This window comes from Salmo trutta, chromosome 4 (assembly GCF_901001165.1).
Source record: "Salmo trutta chromosome 4, fSalTru1.1, whole genome shotgun sequence".
NCBI classification, from domain to species: Eukaryota; Metazoa; Chordata; class Actinopteri; order Salmoniformes; family Salmonidae; genus Salmo; species Salmo trutta.
Window position 1 is genome coordinate 52,112,858 of NC_042960.1, and position 17,811 is coordinate 52,130,668.

Sequence of the window (17,811 nt, forward strand, 5' to 3'; positions counted from 1 at the left end):
TTCTCACATGCATAATATCCCCATTTCATTTGCCAAATACAATACCATTGTAGAAACGGGGTGATAGAATTGAATTATATAAAAAAAATGCTTGCTAATGAGTACTGTGACATTGAGTATTGCTGTCAATATCAGCTCCCTACTACAGTGTTATAAGTTACAGGTTCTTGGAAAACATGTTTGTTTGTTAATTGGAAAAATAAAAAAAGAACAGCAAAGTACTTAGATTGGAGACGACATAACCAATTCCAAATATTCACTAGGCAGTATAAACTAACAATGAGTGAAAGATGCAGGTGAATGAAATCCTGTATTATATAAAAAGCTGAAATAGCAAATATAATGGACTACAAGCCCAGGAAGGAGAGTCAACAATACTTTATTGACCGTATTAGCAATCAAGAACAACAGCAAGAGACCCTTCAGGAGCTTACACATACAGAGGAGAGCACAGAAATGTCACACCAATTTGTCATGAACCCTTTTCGTACATTTTTGAGGATTAAAGATCAGTCACATGTGGGGGGTTTATACAGCATTTCGTACAGTTAGTGTTACAGAAAAACAAAATTTGTTTGTTTTAAATGGTTCCTTAACATTCACAGATTGGAGTGTGATTTACAGCACAAATATGGCCATTTTAGTGGTCATCCCCTTCTGGAGAATATACAAAACAGTATTGTGATTACCATATGCATGTACCATGTTATCATCAGCATAGTTTATACTCACAAGTGTGTGCAGTAAGTGCGTAGAAAGCGCATAATTTACTGCACTGTACAAAAAAAATGCACACACCATGTCAGCAACATATTAATCTAAGGCCTCGGTCATTGAAAGCAGATGAAGTGCAAGCCTTTTTGAAGAAATCTACTCCAACCTGTTGGTCCTCAAACCAAGCCTAGGTCTGAGGTCCTTTATCCACAGCCTGTCTGTCCTCTCCCTTCTCAGTGAGCTGGGGTGCAAAGGGTCCCACCAGCCAGTTGAGAGGAGTGTTATTGAGCAGATACTCCATTACACCATCCAGAGAATGTCGCACCTGCGAAAATGTGTCAATCAACATAAATAACTTTAGAGTGATTCATAATTATCTGTTATGATGATGTACATGCAATGTGTTGGTTGAAATATTAAAACTATGAATAAATAATGAGAAACCAGCAGCTGGTGTATTCATAATGAACACACACAGGAAAAATGGAGCGACAGAGAGTTTGGTGTACCTGTGTTAGATGATAACGGGTCTGCTCCAGGAGGTGGGGTGTGAGGGTGCTAGTGTTGCCCAGTGAGGAGTGCAGTTCTTCAGCTGCTTTCTGTGCATTTGCCAACTGGTCCTGGACCACACTGGGCAGGCCCTGGGCGCTGGACACCACACCAGAGCAGGCAGACCGCAACTGGTCACTGAGACCACGCACCATCGAGAGGGTTCGCCACTCCAACTGCAACACAAACAATGGCATTTACAGTTAGCTGTGGTTAACTAGACAGTGTATATAAAGTTCCCCAAGTACATTCATTCCCATGACTACTTTGAGACTCCCTACCGCAGTCTGGTCTTTGGGACCATCCATCTTCCCGCCATCTACTTGTCCATCTTTAGGCTGTTTCTCCTGCCACTCCTTCCAGCGCTGCAGCAGCTGCTCTGGTGCCCCTCCCAGCTGATGGTTGGCAGCAGCCAGAGTGGAGCGGGCGTTCTCCAGCAGGTCCAAGGTGCTGGTGATCTGGGTTATGGTGGCATATGTGGTGTCTCTGGCACACCGGGCTCTCACCAGGGACTGCTCCAGGGCCCGCTCCTGCACCTTGGAGGATAGCTTGCCCAGACGGATAAAATAGCTGGGGCTAGATGGGCTAGAACCCACCACTGGTGCAGTAGCCACCTCACCTGTTGCAGGCTCGGCCAAAGCAGCTGAACAGGAAAAAATGAAGATGATCTATAAAGGATAATTCAGTCTGAGATCAGAGCTATTGATTTTAGTGCCACCCTGTCTACATACACATATATTAAATGATCACACCATCTTGCAGCTCTAGACCTGACTCAGCAGCACCCACACCAGGGATTGGTTCAAATCCATTTCAGTACAGTCCATTCAGTGGTTACTAGTTCATTTTCTCATTCATACTGACCCAGCTCTCTGTCGCTGAGAGGCAGGATCTGGTCCACCAAGTTCTCAGAGTGGCTGAGGGCCAGGCCCACCCCACTGCTGACCATCTGGCCCACACCGGTCCCCATGAATGAGCTTAACCATCCACTGGCTGCTGCTTGGGTCATCTCCACACCCCCAAACACTGCAGCCATCATAGCCCCAGTCATGGTCTCCTTGGCCCCAGCCATGGTTTCCTTGGCCCCGGTCACAGCCCCAGTTATCGACTCCTTTGCCCCCAATACAGCCCCAGTCATGGTCTCCTTCGCCCCGCTCACAGACTGGTACATCATGCCCACTGTGTCTGAAACCAGCTGTGGGAAAGAATATATACAGCTCATTAAAAAGCTGTTATAAATATGAGGTATTATATATCTGCAGGAGCAACGGTGACAACCATGGGAAGCCTCAACCATGGCCAGCCTAGACAACATCTGGAAACAACACACACTCTCTGAAAAAAAAAAATACGGGGAAAGACGGACCAACCCTGTCTCCTCCTTGATCAGTGCCTCCCGACTTGGACTGTTTGGTGACTTGGCCTGATCAAACCCACCTCTAGAGCCCACCCTCATCCTCAAAGAGCCATCCTCCAACTGGACACGCCCAAAGAGGACGACCTACTCAACCTGAGACCTGACCTAGAATAGGACAGCGTGGGGCTCCATATGTTGAGGCGTTATGCTCCAAGTGAAGATGAGTGAGTGAGGGATGAGATATCAAGTAGTTTACCTGTCTTTTCTTGGGGACTTTAGTGAAATTGGATGCATGAGGAAGCATTGTTGACTAGTCAACATTAGATTTGGAAAGTCTCACCTTGTCAGCTGGCTGCTGGAGGATTTGCAGTTTTTCCACCTTGTCCAGTCCCATCATGGCATATTGATTCACCACAGAAACTGCAACAAATTATGAATAATTTCCTAACAAAAAGTGATCCACTAAAATAAAATAATTTTTAAAATGATGTCTTTCTGTGGTCACTATGCATCAGAACTCACTCTGTGGCTCCAGTCTGTCCAGGAGTGGCTTGGAGCTGGTGGTGGCGGCTGCCCCCAGGGTGCGCACCCCGCTCTCGGCAGCATCCATGACCCCCTTCAGAAGGGGAACGCTGTCCTTAGTGCTGCTGTAGGCGTTGGACACTACGCCACATGCAGAGCTCACCAGGGGGATGCTACCCACACGGGACACAACACTCTGGGAACAAAACACACAATGCTTATAATTTACCAAGGTTTAAGAGAGAAGAAACAGCCATTGTGATGCCAATTTCATATTTTGTTTGCTTTGTACTGATAACTCAACTCTGCACACTGAGTTTTTGTGTGTCTATATTACAATTGAGGAGTGTTTGCATATTTCCAATTAATCAACTTTGAGTGCCTATTCTCTGTGAAATATTGAATGCTGGTTTCAAAATGATCCGTGTACCAGACCCTTCATGAGAGCTGTGTGTTGTAGAGTAAACTACTGTCCCAGTGATGGTGCTCCTCACCTGCTGGTCTCCATTAGCTGGCTGGGCTATGGCTGCTGCACTGGGCTCATCAGTCTTCTCGCTGTCTGCCATTGTGCAGGATTTTTCTTTAATTTCTGACATGAAATGACTTGGTTTATGAGACAGAACTTTTACTTGCTTCAGAAAACAGAAATGTATTATCCAGCTAAACAGCAGCGATGGGATTTATTTTGCTGTCCCTCCATCCATCTGTTAGAGGACAACCCAGGCATGTTTGCTTCATTTGTCAAACAACAGGATACAGATAGGGCAGAATTATGGAAATGGATAGGGCAGAATTATTCACGTCACGGGACAGAAGTTGGACTGAGCAAGGATGACTGAAGTCTTGTGGTTTCCAATTATGTCTCCCACAGCCAAAATATTAATATCGTTATGATGGAGGCAGATACAGTAATTGTTTATATTACAAACAAACAGTATAGCTCCTCTGCTACAGGTCTATCTGGGCCCTGGCCCATCTCACTGCAGACCAAAGTAATGTAGGCCTTCATTGGGATGTGGCAGTTTGATCATGTGCTTTTTATATTTTACCTGAACAATTTTGGCAAACATTTTTATTTGATGACATCACAATTGAACATCAAAATCCTGCAGACCTTTGTTCATAATGTCATGGTGATTCTGAATGCGTTTGTTATTCAATTGATGACAACATTTGAACATAGCAACTTTGGTAGAATGTTTGGGCCAAGAATGTGCCAAAGTTGATCTTGAATTCAGTTTTGGTGGCATCAAATTTAAGGCCATTTGAGACCAAGCTTTCTGTACAAAAATGTGCTTTTCTTTTTTTATTATTCAGGAAGTTGATCAGTCTGTGCCATTGATGGAACAGGCAAATCTTTCTGCAAGACCAACTATTTTCATCTATAGTGGTAAGAACATTTTATTCCGCTGCAGAGGACAGGGCTATAGCTTATTTTTGTGTACTGCTCAATATTCCATGTCCAAAAAGGCACAGATGTAGGATCTCAATTTGGTCACTTTGCTGAGAATTTTTCTGCACAGCAAATGCAAACTTGTAGTCTATTCGAGGTTTAAAAAGGCTTCTAAAGTTTGTAATTTCCACTTTAAAATGTCAGACTTAATTTGCCCCAGGGTTGTAATACAAGTCTGGTCTCGAGACCATATCGGTCTGTAATTTCTTACCGAGACCAGCGGAGTAAAAAAAACACAAAAAAAACATAATTATCAGCTTCCAGTCAGTCAGCGGATAAAACCGATTCCCCAGGCCAAATATATACACTCCTTTCTTGAAACATTAATATTGTATCGCCTATTGAAACCTGGGATTCCTACTTTACTCGTAACATTACTGTTCTTCACTTTTGTTGAAAAATATCATCAAAACTTTGTCTGAACTTAATTGACTTGTTGGTAGGAAAGAGTGGGGGAAATTGTTGGAAATTTGCACGCTCACTATTAGTAAGGGGAGACGGGGAAATTGTAACAGTATTTATATCTGTGATAGACATGTTCGCGCAGCGTCGAGCCTATTGGGCCATCAGGCTCATGATTCTGAAAGGACAGCAAGCGTAATACCAGCGTACTCATGTAGGTTGGAGTGCACTTTTTGTAAAACACAAAGGGCCAGTGGTGTAGTGGAGGCTATACGCAGGTATTCGCCGTATACACACTTTGTTTTTCAGTGGGCATTGCCTATACTCACTTCTTAATCCCTACTGTTTGTGTATCAAATTAGTGTAGTGGAGGTATACGACTTATGGATCCCCTTCCTGGTTTCCAGCAACACCAAGGCAGTTATATACACAATTTCAAATATGACGTTACATTTCATAACACCTTACCCAATACATTTAGTGTGTTCCCTCAGGCCACTACTCCACTATCACATATTTACAATACAACATCCACGTGTGTGTAGTGATGGATTCTGGGTTCTAACTCCTAAACTTGAAATAGGGTTAATTATCAGGTATTCTATTGAAATATTGAGTGCTATGGTTTAGAGGGTTTACACCAGAAGTTAATAGTTATCTGTAGGAGGAAGGTATATGGTGGGTGCAATTAAGCTCGGAATGTACTGAGTGTAGGGAAAACGATCATACGTGGCAGGCATTGATAAGGGGAGAGAGTCATGGATTAGTGATGAAGGGGGTCAGGTCAGGTCACATTAAGGGAGAAGGAAAAGTTTATTGTCCGTATCACTTAGTTTCCTGCCTAGCAATAAAGATACAATGTTTAGAGAGAAGGAGGAGACTCCACCCAAACTGGGGTATATACCACCACTATAGTAAACACGTTTTTGTCGATTCAGCGGTTCGATCCTTTGGGAAGAATACATTTGGTCTAAGCTTTCATAGTGTAAGTCGAGTTCTTACTCTGATAATTAGAACCTAACAGTAGATCGAGTGTCTTATCGTGTGTATATGTGTCTGTGTCTCTTCACAGTCCCCGCTGTAGTACAATAGAGAAATCATGCACAAAATAGCCAAAACAATTGCAAAGCACGTGAAATATATTCATCTGCTTGCAGCACGAATAGCCTAGTTTCAGCAGCATATCATCTGCAGGCAGCAAGAGTGCGCAGCTCTCAACTGGTTGTCGCATGGAGCAGCTCACAGAATGACATCGGTAGCTGGTAGGGTAGGAAAGACATTTCAACTTATATCTACCAGTAAATGCTAACTATGGCAACAATGGATATGTAAACCAGGTATTGAAAAAGTTTCATCCGTAGTCTTGGTTAGTAGGCTATTTGCAATGTGCAATTCGGTCATCATAAACTGTTTGCATGAACATTTCTAAAGGCTTTCCCAAAAAAACATCCCAATTAAATGTTGACCGAAATGCAGGCCTACATGATAGAATGCCATAAATGCTGATTTGTATCAATGGGGAGGGCATTTGTTTTGCTCAATTGAAATAAGGGACAACTAAAAAAAAAGTTATTTTTCCCACACCTCAAATGGTCTCCTGATGTGGTTCAAGGACATCACATTTGTCTTTAAAAAAAAAAAGAATTTAAGTGGGATTTTGAGAGTGAAATCAGAAAAATCTTTAGGAAAACATAGTACGTCACACAGGACCCTCTTCTCAAGCCACCACTACATTGGGCCGATGGAAAGACAGCAGTCACACACAGCATGATGTTAAAGGATAAGCAGTCAATTCACTCAAACAAAATAAGCCAGTAGGTCCCAATCATAAGAACACAAAAACATAACCATTAGACTAAGCATTTCCGAATTGAAATATACAACTGTTACTTGCCATTGCAAAACACATTTCCCGTTTAGCACACAAAGTAACCGGTGATCTAAAGTTTAAATGCAAGAATGTTTTCACACAGTCCCTGTGCCCAAGAAAGCGAAGGTAACCTGCTTAAATGACTATCGCCCTGTAGCACTCACGTTGGTAGACATGAAGTGCTTTGAAAGGCCAGTCATGGCTCACATCAACACCATCATGCCGTAAATCCTAGACCCACTCCAATTTGCATACCGCCCCAACAGATCCACAGATGACGCAATCTCAAGCGCACCCCACACTGCCCTTTACCACCTGGACAAAAGGATCACCTATGTGAGAATGCAGTTCATTGACTACAGCTCAGCGTTCAACACCATATTGCCCACGAAGCTCATCACTAAGCTAAGGACCCTGGGACTAAACACCTCCCTCCGCAACTTCCTGACGGGCCGCCCCCAGGTGGTAAGGGTAGGCAACAACCCATCTGCCACGCTGATCCTCAACACTGGCGCCTCTCAGGGGTGCGTGCTTAGTCCTCTCCTGTACTCCCTGTTCACCCACGACTGCGTGGCCAAGCATGACTCCAACACCATCATTAAGTTTGCTGACCACACAACAGTGGTAGCCCTGATCACCGACAATGATGACACAGCCTATAGGTAAGAGGTCAGAAACCTGGCAATGTGGTGCCACGACAACAACCTCTCCCTCAATGAGAGCAAGACAAAGATGATGATTGTGGACTACAGGAAAAGGAGGGCCGAACATGCCCCCATTCACGTCGACGGGGCTGTAGTGGAGTGTGTCAAGTTCCTTGGTGTCCACATCACCAACAAACTATCATGGTCCAAACACACCAAGCCAGTCATCACGACAACACCATTTCCACCTCAGGAGACTGAAAAGATTTGGCATGGGTCCTCAGATCCTCCAAAGGTTCTACAACTGCACCATCAAGAACATCCTGACCGGTTGCATCACCGCCTGGTATATGGCAACTGCTCAGTCTCCGACCGTAAGGTGCTACAGAGGGTAGTGCGTACGGCCCAGTACATCACTGGGGCCAAGCTTCCTGCCATCCAGAACCTATATACACTAGGCGGTGTCAGAGGAAGGACCAAAAAAATTGTAAAAGACTCCAGTCACCGAAGTCACTGTTCTCTCTGCTACCACACGGCAAGCAAAACCGGAGCATCAAGTCTAGGTCCAAAATAGTCCTTAACAGCTTCTACCTCCAAGCCATAAGACTGCTGAACAATTAATCAAATGGCCACCTTGACTATTTACATTGACCCCTCCCCCCTTTGAGTTTACACTGCTGCAACTCGCAGTTTATCATCTATGCATTACCCCTACCTACATGTACAAATTACCTCAACTTACCTGTACCCCCGCACATTGACTCGGTACCCCCTGTATATAGCCTCTGTATTGTTATTTTAGTGTTACTTTTTACTTTAGTTTATTTAGTAAATATTTTCTTAACTCTATTTCTTGAACTGCATTGTTGGTTAAAGGCTTGTAAGTAAGCATTTAACGTAAGGTCTAAACCTGTTGTATTCAGCAGATGTGACAAATAACATTTGATCTGATTGATTTGACATAAGTTATTTTCAAAAGAGATGGCTAACAACAGGAAGCGTGCAATAATAAAAAAAAACACAGTTCCACTTACCAGATGATCATCATTTGAAACTTAACTTCTTGTTGAAAGTTATTCTTGAAAAAGGACAAGCTAACAAATTGCCAACAACATTTACTTCGATTACACCTGCTGCAGCCGCTGCAAACTAGCCTACAACAAAAGCTAGCTAGCTGGACCGTGGGAAAACTACTGCTTGCTATTGCACAGTGGCCTGTTGGCCTTCGAGAATGCAGAAGTTTCCATAGGTTTTTGTAAAAGTGGTCCCACTTATTAGAAGTCAATGTGATTGGTTGACACCCCTAATATAGTTGAATGGCAGATGCCCTCTATCAAGATTCTGATGGCCTAGCCAATGGCTGACTTAGCTAGCTAGATTTATCACCCTAGAGACCACCAAAGAAAAATCCTGATGGAATATTTTTTTCTCTTCAGCGTTAACCCTTTCCTTTCTAACAAAAACTGATGAGATTAAAATCAGAACATCTTTGGAAAAAAAACAATTTTATTATTTTATAGATCCTTAGCCTTTCTCTGAAAGCATAGAAGTCCCTCATTGCTCCCAACTGCGTTTGGGTTAGTAATCATTTGTAGAGTGGCTCTATTTGCCTTCAGCATGCATTTTTTTCACCATTCTGAATGTCTAAAGAATCCATATGTTCTTTTGAATTATGAACACAGAAATACTGGACATTTTCTCTCTTATTATGGTGGCGATTTGACCAAATTACATTCATGGTCTTGAATTGGACTTGCATTTTTCTGGTCTCGGTCTTGACTTGGTCTCGGACCCCCTCTGGTCTTGGTCTTGACTCGGTCTCGAACACAACACTGATTTGCCCTAATGAAAGATGTATCAACACCTACAAAAAAAATGCCCATTAATTATAATCCACATAATTTAAACTTCCTGTTGCTGCAGGATTATTTTTCTGTGTAGCAAACTTGCTCAAATTAAGATCCTACATCTGTATGGTGATCTGCTGTTGTTTTACCTTGTCTTTACTTTGGTTTATGGAATGTCAGAAGTTATTGAGATGTAACTTATATACAGAGTAGAGGTCGACCGATTAATCGGAATGGCCAATTAATTAGGGCCGATTTCAAGTTTTCATAAACCGTAATCTGCATTTTTGGACACCGATTATGGCCGATTACATTGCACTCCACGAGGAGACTGCGTGGCAGGCTGACTACCTGTTATGCGAGTGCAGCAAGGAGCCAAGGTAAGGTGCTAGCTAGCATTAAACGTATCTTATAAAAAAACAATCAATCTTAACATAATCACTAGTTAAACTAGTAATATCATCAACCATGTGCAGTTATCTAGCTTGTCCTGCGTTGCATATAATCGATGCAGTGCCTGTTAATTTATCATTGAATCACAGCCTACTTCACGGGTGATTGAACAAGCGCATTCGCGAAAAAAGCACTGTTGTTGCACCAATGTGTACCTAACCATAAACATCAACGCCTTTCTTAAAAATCAATTCACAAGTATATATTTTTAAACCTGCATATTTAGTTAAAAGAAATTCATGTTAGCAGGCAATATTAACTAGGGAAATTGTGTCACTTCTCTTGCGTTCATTGCACGCAGAGTCAGGGTATATGCAACAGTTTGGGCCGCCTGGATCGTTGCGAACTAATTTGCCAGAATTGTACATAATTATGTCCTAACATTGAAGGTTGTGCAATGTAACAGGAATATTTAAACTTATGGATGCCACCCGTTAGATAAAATACGGAACGGTTCCGTATTTCACTGAAAGAATAAACGTTTTGTTTTCGAAATGATAGTTTCCGGATTTGACCATATTAATGACCTAAGGCTCGCATTTCTGTGTGTTATTATATTATAATTAAGTATATGATTTGATAGAGCAGTCTGACTGAGCGGTGGTAGGCAGCAGCAGCCTCGTAAGCGTTCATTCAAACCACACTTTACTGCGTTTGCCAGCAGCTCTTTGCTGTGCTTCAAGCATTGTGCTGTTTATGACTTCACGCCTATCAACTCCCGAGATTAAGCTGGCAATACTATAGTGCCTATAAGAACATCCAATAGTCAAAGGTATATGAAATACAAATGGTAGAGAGAGAAATAGTCCTATAATAACTACAACCTAAAACTTCTTACCTGAGAATATTGAAGACTCATGTTAAAAGGAACCACCAGCTTTCATATGTTCTCATGTTCTGAGCAAGGAACTTAAACATGATCTTTTTTACATGGCACATATTGCACTTTTACTTTCCAACACTTTGTTTTTGCATTATTTAAACCAAATTGAACATGTTTCATTATTTATTTGAGACTAAATTGATTTTATTGATGTATTATATTAAGTTAAAATGAAAGTGTTCATTGTTCATTCAGTATTGTTGTAATTGTCATTATTACAAATATATATTTTTTTTAATAAAAAAATAAAAATAATTTAATTTTTTTTTTTTTTTAATCGTCCGATTAATCGGTATCGTCTTTTTTCGGTCCTCCAATAATAGGTATCGGTCGACCTCTAATACAGAGATGCCAAAATCTTTGGACGTCACTATATCCAATTGCCATAGAGACAGTGGACAAACAGTATTCTGTCACCAAAATCTTATCTCTTCAAAGCAACATCACAAAGCAATTTCAAATCCCTACTGATAGTTTTTATTACAACAGCAATATGGATGTGTAATTTTCATGTCAAACTGATACTGTGGCAGCACCCAGACCTGTGGCTCTGGTCCCTGGCCCTGTTCAGCAGGCCTCACTGACCCTGACCTGCGTGGGCACAGTCAACCTGCCGCCCACCTCAGAGCAGGCTCCTAAAGTAAAGGTGGAGGAGACCCATATCAGATATGTGGACACCATGAAAGATCTTCCAGATTCCTCCTCTCTCATCAGCCATAAGAGCTCAATAAAGGGTCTGAAGGTACAGCCAAATGAGCCCCTGACTGACCTACCTGAGAACCGTAAACTTCCCTCAGACTCCTGACCAGTCCTCACCACCAAAGCAGTCCAAGAACAGCCCTCTACTGTGCCCACTCCAGGCCGTTTCTGCAGCAGCAGAAGGAGGAAGTTGGGCACCCCCTGGGCTCATCCCCTTAGCAGGCCCCTCTCCTGCTGCTCTCCCCATCGCTTATGGTCCATGGCAGGCACCTGTCTTCAGTCACCCAGCAGAGTGCTACAACCAGAAGGAGTACTGGCAGAGGTGCATGCAGTACTACCAGCAGCTGTCTGATCAGGAGAGGTGGAACCAGGTCTGCTACTACATGGACCTGATGCGCAGAGCAGAGTCTGCCCATACGAGAGAGTTCTACACACGCATACTGATGCAGCTGAGGAAGAGAAAGGCCCAGTCTGGACCTGACCATGCTGAGGATGAGGACAGGGCAGCTGAGCCTCCTGCCAGCAGGCAGCTTATAAAAACCACTGAGGAGTTGGTCTGCCCTGATAACATCCTGGAGAGGCTTACTGCCATTCTGAGTGATGGAGCTGGCCAAAAACATGGGCCTCCTGCCTGCCTCAGACTCCGAGGCATCCAACACATGCTCTGATTGACTGATGTGATTGAACTGACTAGACTCCCATTGAACTGATATCACATTTAACTGTGTTCTTATATTCGTAATACTTGGTCAGTATTAATACCTATATTAAGCATCTAAACCGCAATTAGTATTTTTTTTTGTCACTGTGTGTGTAGGCCTACTCTTCTCTCATTCTTAGTGAAGGTAACATGAATGGAGAGAGAAGACTAGCTTGGTATGATAATACAGTTCAGTGGTCCTGGGTCAAGGTCACGACTGAAGCTATAAACTACAGGACAAACAGGTGGAAATACAACAGACAGACTAACTGTAGGCATACTTGTTTAGAACTGAAATGATCGACAGTGAGATCTTCACTTACACTGTGACACCACTGGAGCAAAGTCTGCGTCCCTCATATCTGATAACAAGCATCAGATAAAGACAAATATAATACTAGAGCAATATATTTTAATAACTGTGACAAGCTTTGCAACTAACAATACCAAACAGTTGGAGGGGGGGATTGACATTATTTTGCATTGAAGGTCAACACCTTGGGACAACCACATCCTGGTGAGTGTTCAATCTACTATCAAAAAGCACTCTCTGTTACCCCTGCAGCTAGTAGGGCAAGCCTATATGGCAAGCACGTTAGTATGCAAGCAGTGAAACTGACTGATTGTATGAAGAAAGACTTGGGCGCCAGCCATAGCCCGTGTATATATATATAAATGTCCCAGGCATAGAAGTGAATGGTCCCAGCAGCCTACAACATTACGATTCCAGATCTAGACACATCATGTACAGTTATGCCAAGTTAAAGTATGAAAAATACTATTTTACCAAGAAGAAAACAATAAGAGGTCTGCATTGAGTGGCCATTTGAAAATGTGCTGCTGTTTTGATAGATGGTTCAGCTGAACTTTCCCCCACAAGAGGAATTTTCCTTGTACTGTAATAATATTAACAGCGTCTTTGGGAGATAACTATTGAGTCATGTAACTTGATTAACTTTATCGAAATAGGCATCTAAACAGGCACTTAGGCAGACATCTAATATTACAGTAGAGTTTGTTAGTAAGCAAGCTAGTAGTCACGAAACGTGGCGATGTCTTCAAATTACTACAATTGTCATGCTTTTTAAAATATATGTTTGTCGCTATAGGTTGTAATTTTATTTACTGACCTCACTGATCGAATGCTGTCCTCCTTTTATCTGGCTGCGAAGTTAACCCGAACTAGCTGTGTCCCGACCAAGCCCTCTTGACAACACAATTGCAACACATGATGGCTTAGCAAAGGCAGGGTTGTCCAATTTCCATGAAAGTTAACCAATCACAGTAAGCTGAAACCAAACTAGCTACAGTAGCCAATGAATGTTGTTTGCTTATATGAAGCAATGTAGGCTAACAATTATGATATCAATAGTTGTGCCTGTATGATGATGGTAATATATTTTTGAATATCCACAGCCATTTGTCTATGTCTGTGAATGTATATTCATGTAAGTGTTGTGTTCATGTCATAATTGATGATGAGACTGTTTTAGCCTATTCCAATAATCATTTTGATTATAAATAGAGGGGGAACAGTTTTAGCTAACTGATAAAGTCTCTCCATCTCCAAGTACACAACCTGACATTGCATTATCAGATGAAGAAAAATGGCTCACAAATGGGAGTTTCACGAGTTCAGCTTCTCACCATCTGAGGAACATGTCTGAAAGGGTAGTAGTCAGTGGCGTGTATTCATGGCTGCCAAGGGAAGCAAGGCTACCCCCAAAAATGTACCAAGAAAAAAACTAACATCTTTCGTCTCTCTGTGTTTTATAATTATCCTTCAATACGCAAGAGACAATGTATTAACTGCCTTAATTTTGATGGACCCCAGGAAGAATACCTGGTGCCTTGACAGCAACTAATGGGGATCCATAATAAATACAAATCTCACCGGAGAATGCAACTGAGTGAGTGAAACAGCGTCACTCTGTCTCTGTAAGTCTAGACCATCTATCTGATGCTGTCTGGTCCAAAATAGTATGACATTGTTATGGAGCCAGATAGCTGCCAAACTTTTGAATGTACGTATCGTTAGCATCTTTAAAAAATCCATACGTAAATTGTTAGGATTGTAAGAAAATCCATGCGTGAAACATGAAATGTAACCGTTAAATTAGGTCTGTAAATGTACAAACCCTATGTTACATCTATGAATGAACATTTACGTCTCCCTTTACTTTTCTATACATACAAACTTTTGTCAGGAATGTGGAATCTGCAAAGGACATGAACCGAAAGTAGCTAGTCGAAGTTAACTAACTAGTCAATCAAGCAACTCTAGCCCGACATTAGAGTTGTTTTGCAGATTCCAGTTTCATTTCCAAAATAAAAGTATAGAGCTTGTTTTAGAACAGAAATTCAATAACGACATTATACCAGTTGATGGCGTAGTATAGGCTTGGGCCTTCAGCAAATTACTTTTGTGAGAATGATACTATAAAGACACAGAAGAGCCTTGTCTAGAATAACCACCTGAACTGCAAAATAGAAAGTAAATATGATTTAGGCTAGGCCTATTCTACTATCTAAATTTGCCATGCTGTTGTGTGTTATTTAATGGCCATATAATACATTTTTATGGCCGCGTGGGGCTACTGTGGTGATCATGTAATCTAACGAATCACACTTTTCCAGTATTTGGGAGCACGGCCTTATGTTAGGCATTTTGACTGTTGTATTTGTGAATTCCAGTCTGTATGTAGGCTTGTTATAGCCATTTGCGTTGCACAACCCCATCACGCAGAGGCTATATCCATAATGAGACAAAGCAAAATTATTATTATAAAACATTTTTGGGGTACTTTTTACCCCCTTTTTCCCCCAACTTTCGTGATATCCAATTGGTAGTTACAGTCTTGTCCCATCGCTGCAACTCCGGGAAAGATTCTGGAGAGGCGAAGGTCGAGAGCCATGCGTCCTTCGAAACATGACCGCACTGCTTCTTGACACAGTGATCGCTTAACCCGGAAGCCAGCCGCACCAATGTGTCGGAGGAAACACAATGTGTCGGAGGAAACACAATGTGTCGGAGGAAACACAGTACAGCTGGCGACCGAAGTCAGTGTGCATGCGCCCGGCTGCCACAAGGAGTCACTCAAGCACGATGGGACAAGGACATCCTAGCCGGCCAAACCCACCCTTAGCCTGGACGACGCTGGGCCAATTCTGCACCACCTCATGGGTCTCCCGGTCGTGGCTATAACCTGTCCCGAGCAAAATAACCAAGGGGTCCCAAATGGTCAAGACTATCTATAACCTATTCTTGTTGCCAGTACTGTTTTCCCTATCAGCCACTACATGTGCTTCTTCAACTATTTTGTTTAACACTTATTTAGAGGCTGTATTTAGAGGCCTGTGAGCTAGGGTTTCTTTTTAAGGGGAGTCCTATAATATAAACAGTTCTAAAACACAAATAGTATAAAGAACTTTGGAGAATTTAGATAATTTTAGATACACACATGGATTTCAGAAAACAAATGGATAAGACTGTTCTATTCTCTTTGATTTAGTTCCTATTGCAACAAATGACAGAATGGATGACATACTGACTGACTGAAATGAATGAAGGATGAATTAAATGTTCAAATATGTTGGAATGATGAGTTGCACACATCATGCATACTCTGCACTTGATTTGGCTAGTAGGCAAATAGGCCTACATTAGGGTATAATGACTCTATGGCTGCATGCCTCTGGAAGTCTGGGTAGCCATTTGATTAGACATTCAGGAGTCTTATGGCTTGGAGGTAGAAGCTGTTTAGAAGCCTCTTGGACCTAGATTTGGCACACCAGTACTGTTTTTGCTTTGACATGCATTGCATTGTCAATTGTGGGACCTTGTATTTCCAAATCATGTCCAATCAATTTAATTTACCACAGGTGGACTCCAATCAAGTTATAGAAACATCTCAGGGATGATCAATGGAAACAGGATGCACCTGAGCTCAATTTCGAGTCTCATAGCAAAGGGTCTGAATACTTAGTATGTAAATAAAGGGATTTCTGTTTTTTATTTTTGCAAACATTTCTAAAAACCTGTTTTCGCTTTGTCATTATGGGGTATTTTGTGCAGATAGAAAAAATATTTTATACATTTTAGAATAAGGCTGTAACGTAACAAAATGTGGAAAAAGGGAAATGGTCTGAATACTTTCCGAATGCACTGTATGCCCATGCTGTAGAGATCCATTAGATTAGCTCCCGAGTGGCGCAGCAGTCTAAGGCACTGCATGTCAGTGCTAGAGGCGTCACTACAGACACCCTGGTTCGAATCCAGGCTGTATCACAACTGGCTGTGACTGGGGGTCCCATAGGGCAGTGCACAATTGGCCCAGTGTTGGCTGGTGTAGGCCTTCATTGTAAATAAGATCTTGACTTGCCTAGTTAAATAAATGTGAAATGAACTCAAGTGAGGAGTAATAGAGACTTGAAAACATGCAGGATACCTTTTCCGGTTTCCCTGACTTCAGTTTTTTTTTATACTGTGTTATGCTTGTTTGCGTAGCACTCCTCACAGGCCGTTTGGTGTAGATTTTTTTGTTGTTGGTGAGATGAAGCTGCCAGAACTCTGAAATGTATTATTGTATGTCAGAATTGCCCCCCCTAAATTCCGTAATCATAACATGGTGTTTGTATGTTCACAGATAAAGTTTCACGTTTCATGTTTCACTCATGGCTTTTCTTATGATCCTAACGATACGTACGTTCAACCTTTTGGCAGCTATCTGGCCACTAGATTGTTGCCCCCTGTAGCATTGAAAGGAAGCCAGTGAGCATTTAGCCTACCTTGATAAAAAAAAAGGTTTTACTTAGTTCTCCATACTGGCCAATGATTATACCTGCGATTCTGATCCAACCATTCATTCTTACATTGTGTTCCTGGCTTCAGAGGATGGAAGGTCAGTATGTAGCTAGATGTACAAGGCTAATTTTAACTAACTAATGTCACCCATGAAAGGAAGTTAGGCTAGCGAGCAAGCATGGTAGCCAGGTAGCCAAAGACAACAAAAAATAAAAGTGTGTACTGTATGACAGTGATACTGTTTCCTCAACATGAAAGAGAGGAAGATGGCATTGGTGTTTCTCTACAAGTAGGGTGAGACAACATGTTTTTTAGTAGGGTGAGTCAACACGCACACATCAGAAACATGGACAGCCACATATTTAGCTTACATTGATTGGACCAAATGGTTTTTGGTGTCATTTAGTTGTCACTGTATTAGAGTAAGCATAGCTGATTTTGTGAGGTTGAAATGGTGCTGGAATAGTGGAGGCAGCTTCTGTTTTCTTTGTGACTTGCGGTAACTCTGTGGTTCTAAATCAATAGTTGTTTAGTGGTCCGAGTATTTCCGTCCTGGGGTGGGTAATGCCATGTGGGCCAGTTGCAACAAATGGTGGGCCCACTACCAGCCCAGGGGCGAAAATCTGATATCAACTTTGGAGGGGACAATTACATTAAATTTTCTCAAGAGCAATTCCTGAGGGGGACACCAAAAGTAGTGCTGTAACACATAGCCTACATTGTAATATGGTAAATGTATATTGAGGAACCAAAGAAATAAGGTGTTTGCCGTACTCCTAACTACCGGTACCCAAAACTACACAACTAATCACAACAGCAATACCATTGCCTTTAACAAATCTTAGTTCAGTCACCAGTTTAAGTTGAGAGTGGGGGTATCCATGGCATTTTCCAATTATGTTCCTATTTTACAA

At 42.0% G+C, this 17,811-nt stretch overlaps 1 protein-coding gene across 1 annotated transcript; it reads right to left on the reverse strand.

Annotated features, from left to right (window-relative positions):
* Window positions 1–363: 363 nt before the first annotated feature.
* On the reverse strand, window positions 364–13,352 carry LOC115192574 (perilipin-3). Its single transcript, XM_029751229.1, has 8 exons — window positions 13,224–13,352; window positions 3,637–3,731; window positions 3,143–3,338; window positions 2,961–3,040; window positions 2,128–2,458; window positions 1,545–1,906; window positions 1,224–1,439; window positions 364–1,039 (listed from the first exon to the last, which is right to left on the reverse strand). Exons 2-8 carry the CDS (start codon window positions 3,706–3,708, stop codon window positions 902–904), a joined length of 1,395 nt encoding a protein of 464 aa, XP_029607089.1. The 5' UTR covers window positions 3,709–3,731; window positions 13,224–13,352; the 3' UTR covers window positions 364–901.
* Window positions 13,353–17,811: the final 4,459 nt, after the last annotated feature.

Coding starts and splice junctions, on each gene's coding strand:
- LOC115192574 (XM_029751229.1), bottom strand. CDS start 3,708: ATGGCAGACAGCGAGAAGACTGATGAGCCCAGTGCAGCAGCCATAGCC. Junction 3,041..3,142: donor GGACAGACTGGAGCCACAGA/GTGAGTTCTGAT, acceptor AATTTGTTGCAG/TTTCTGTGGTGAATCAATAT. Junction 2,459..2,960: donor TCCAGCAGCCAGCTGACAAG/GTGAGACTTTCC, acceptor TCTTTCCCACAG/CTGGTTTCAGACACAGTGGG.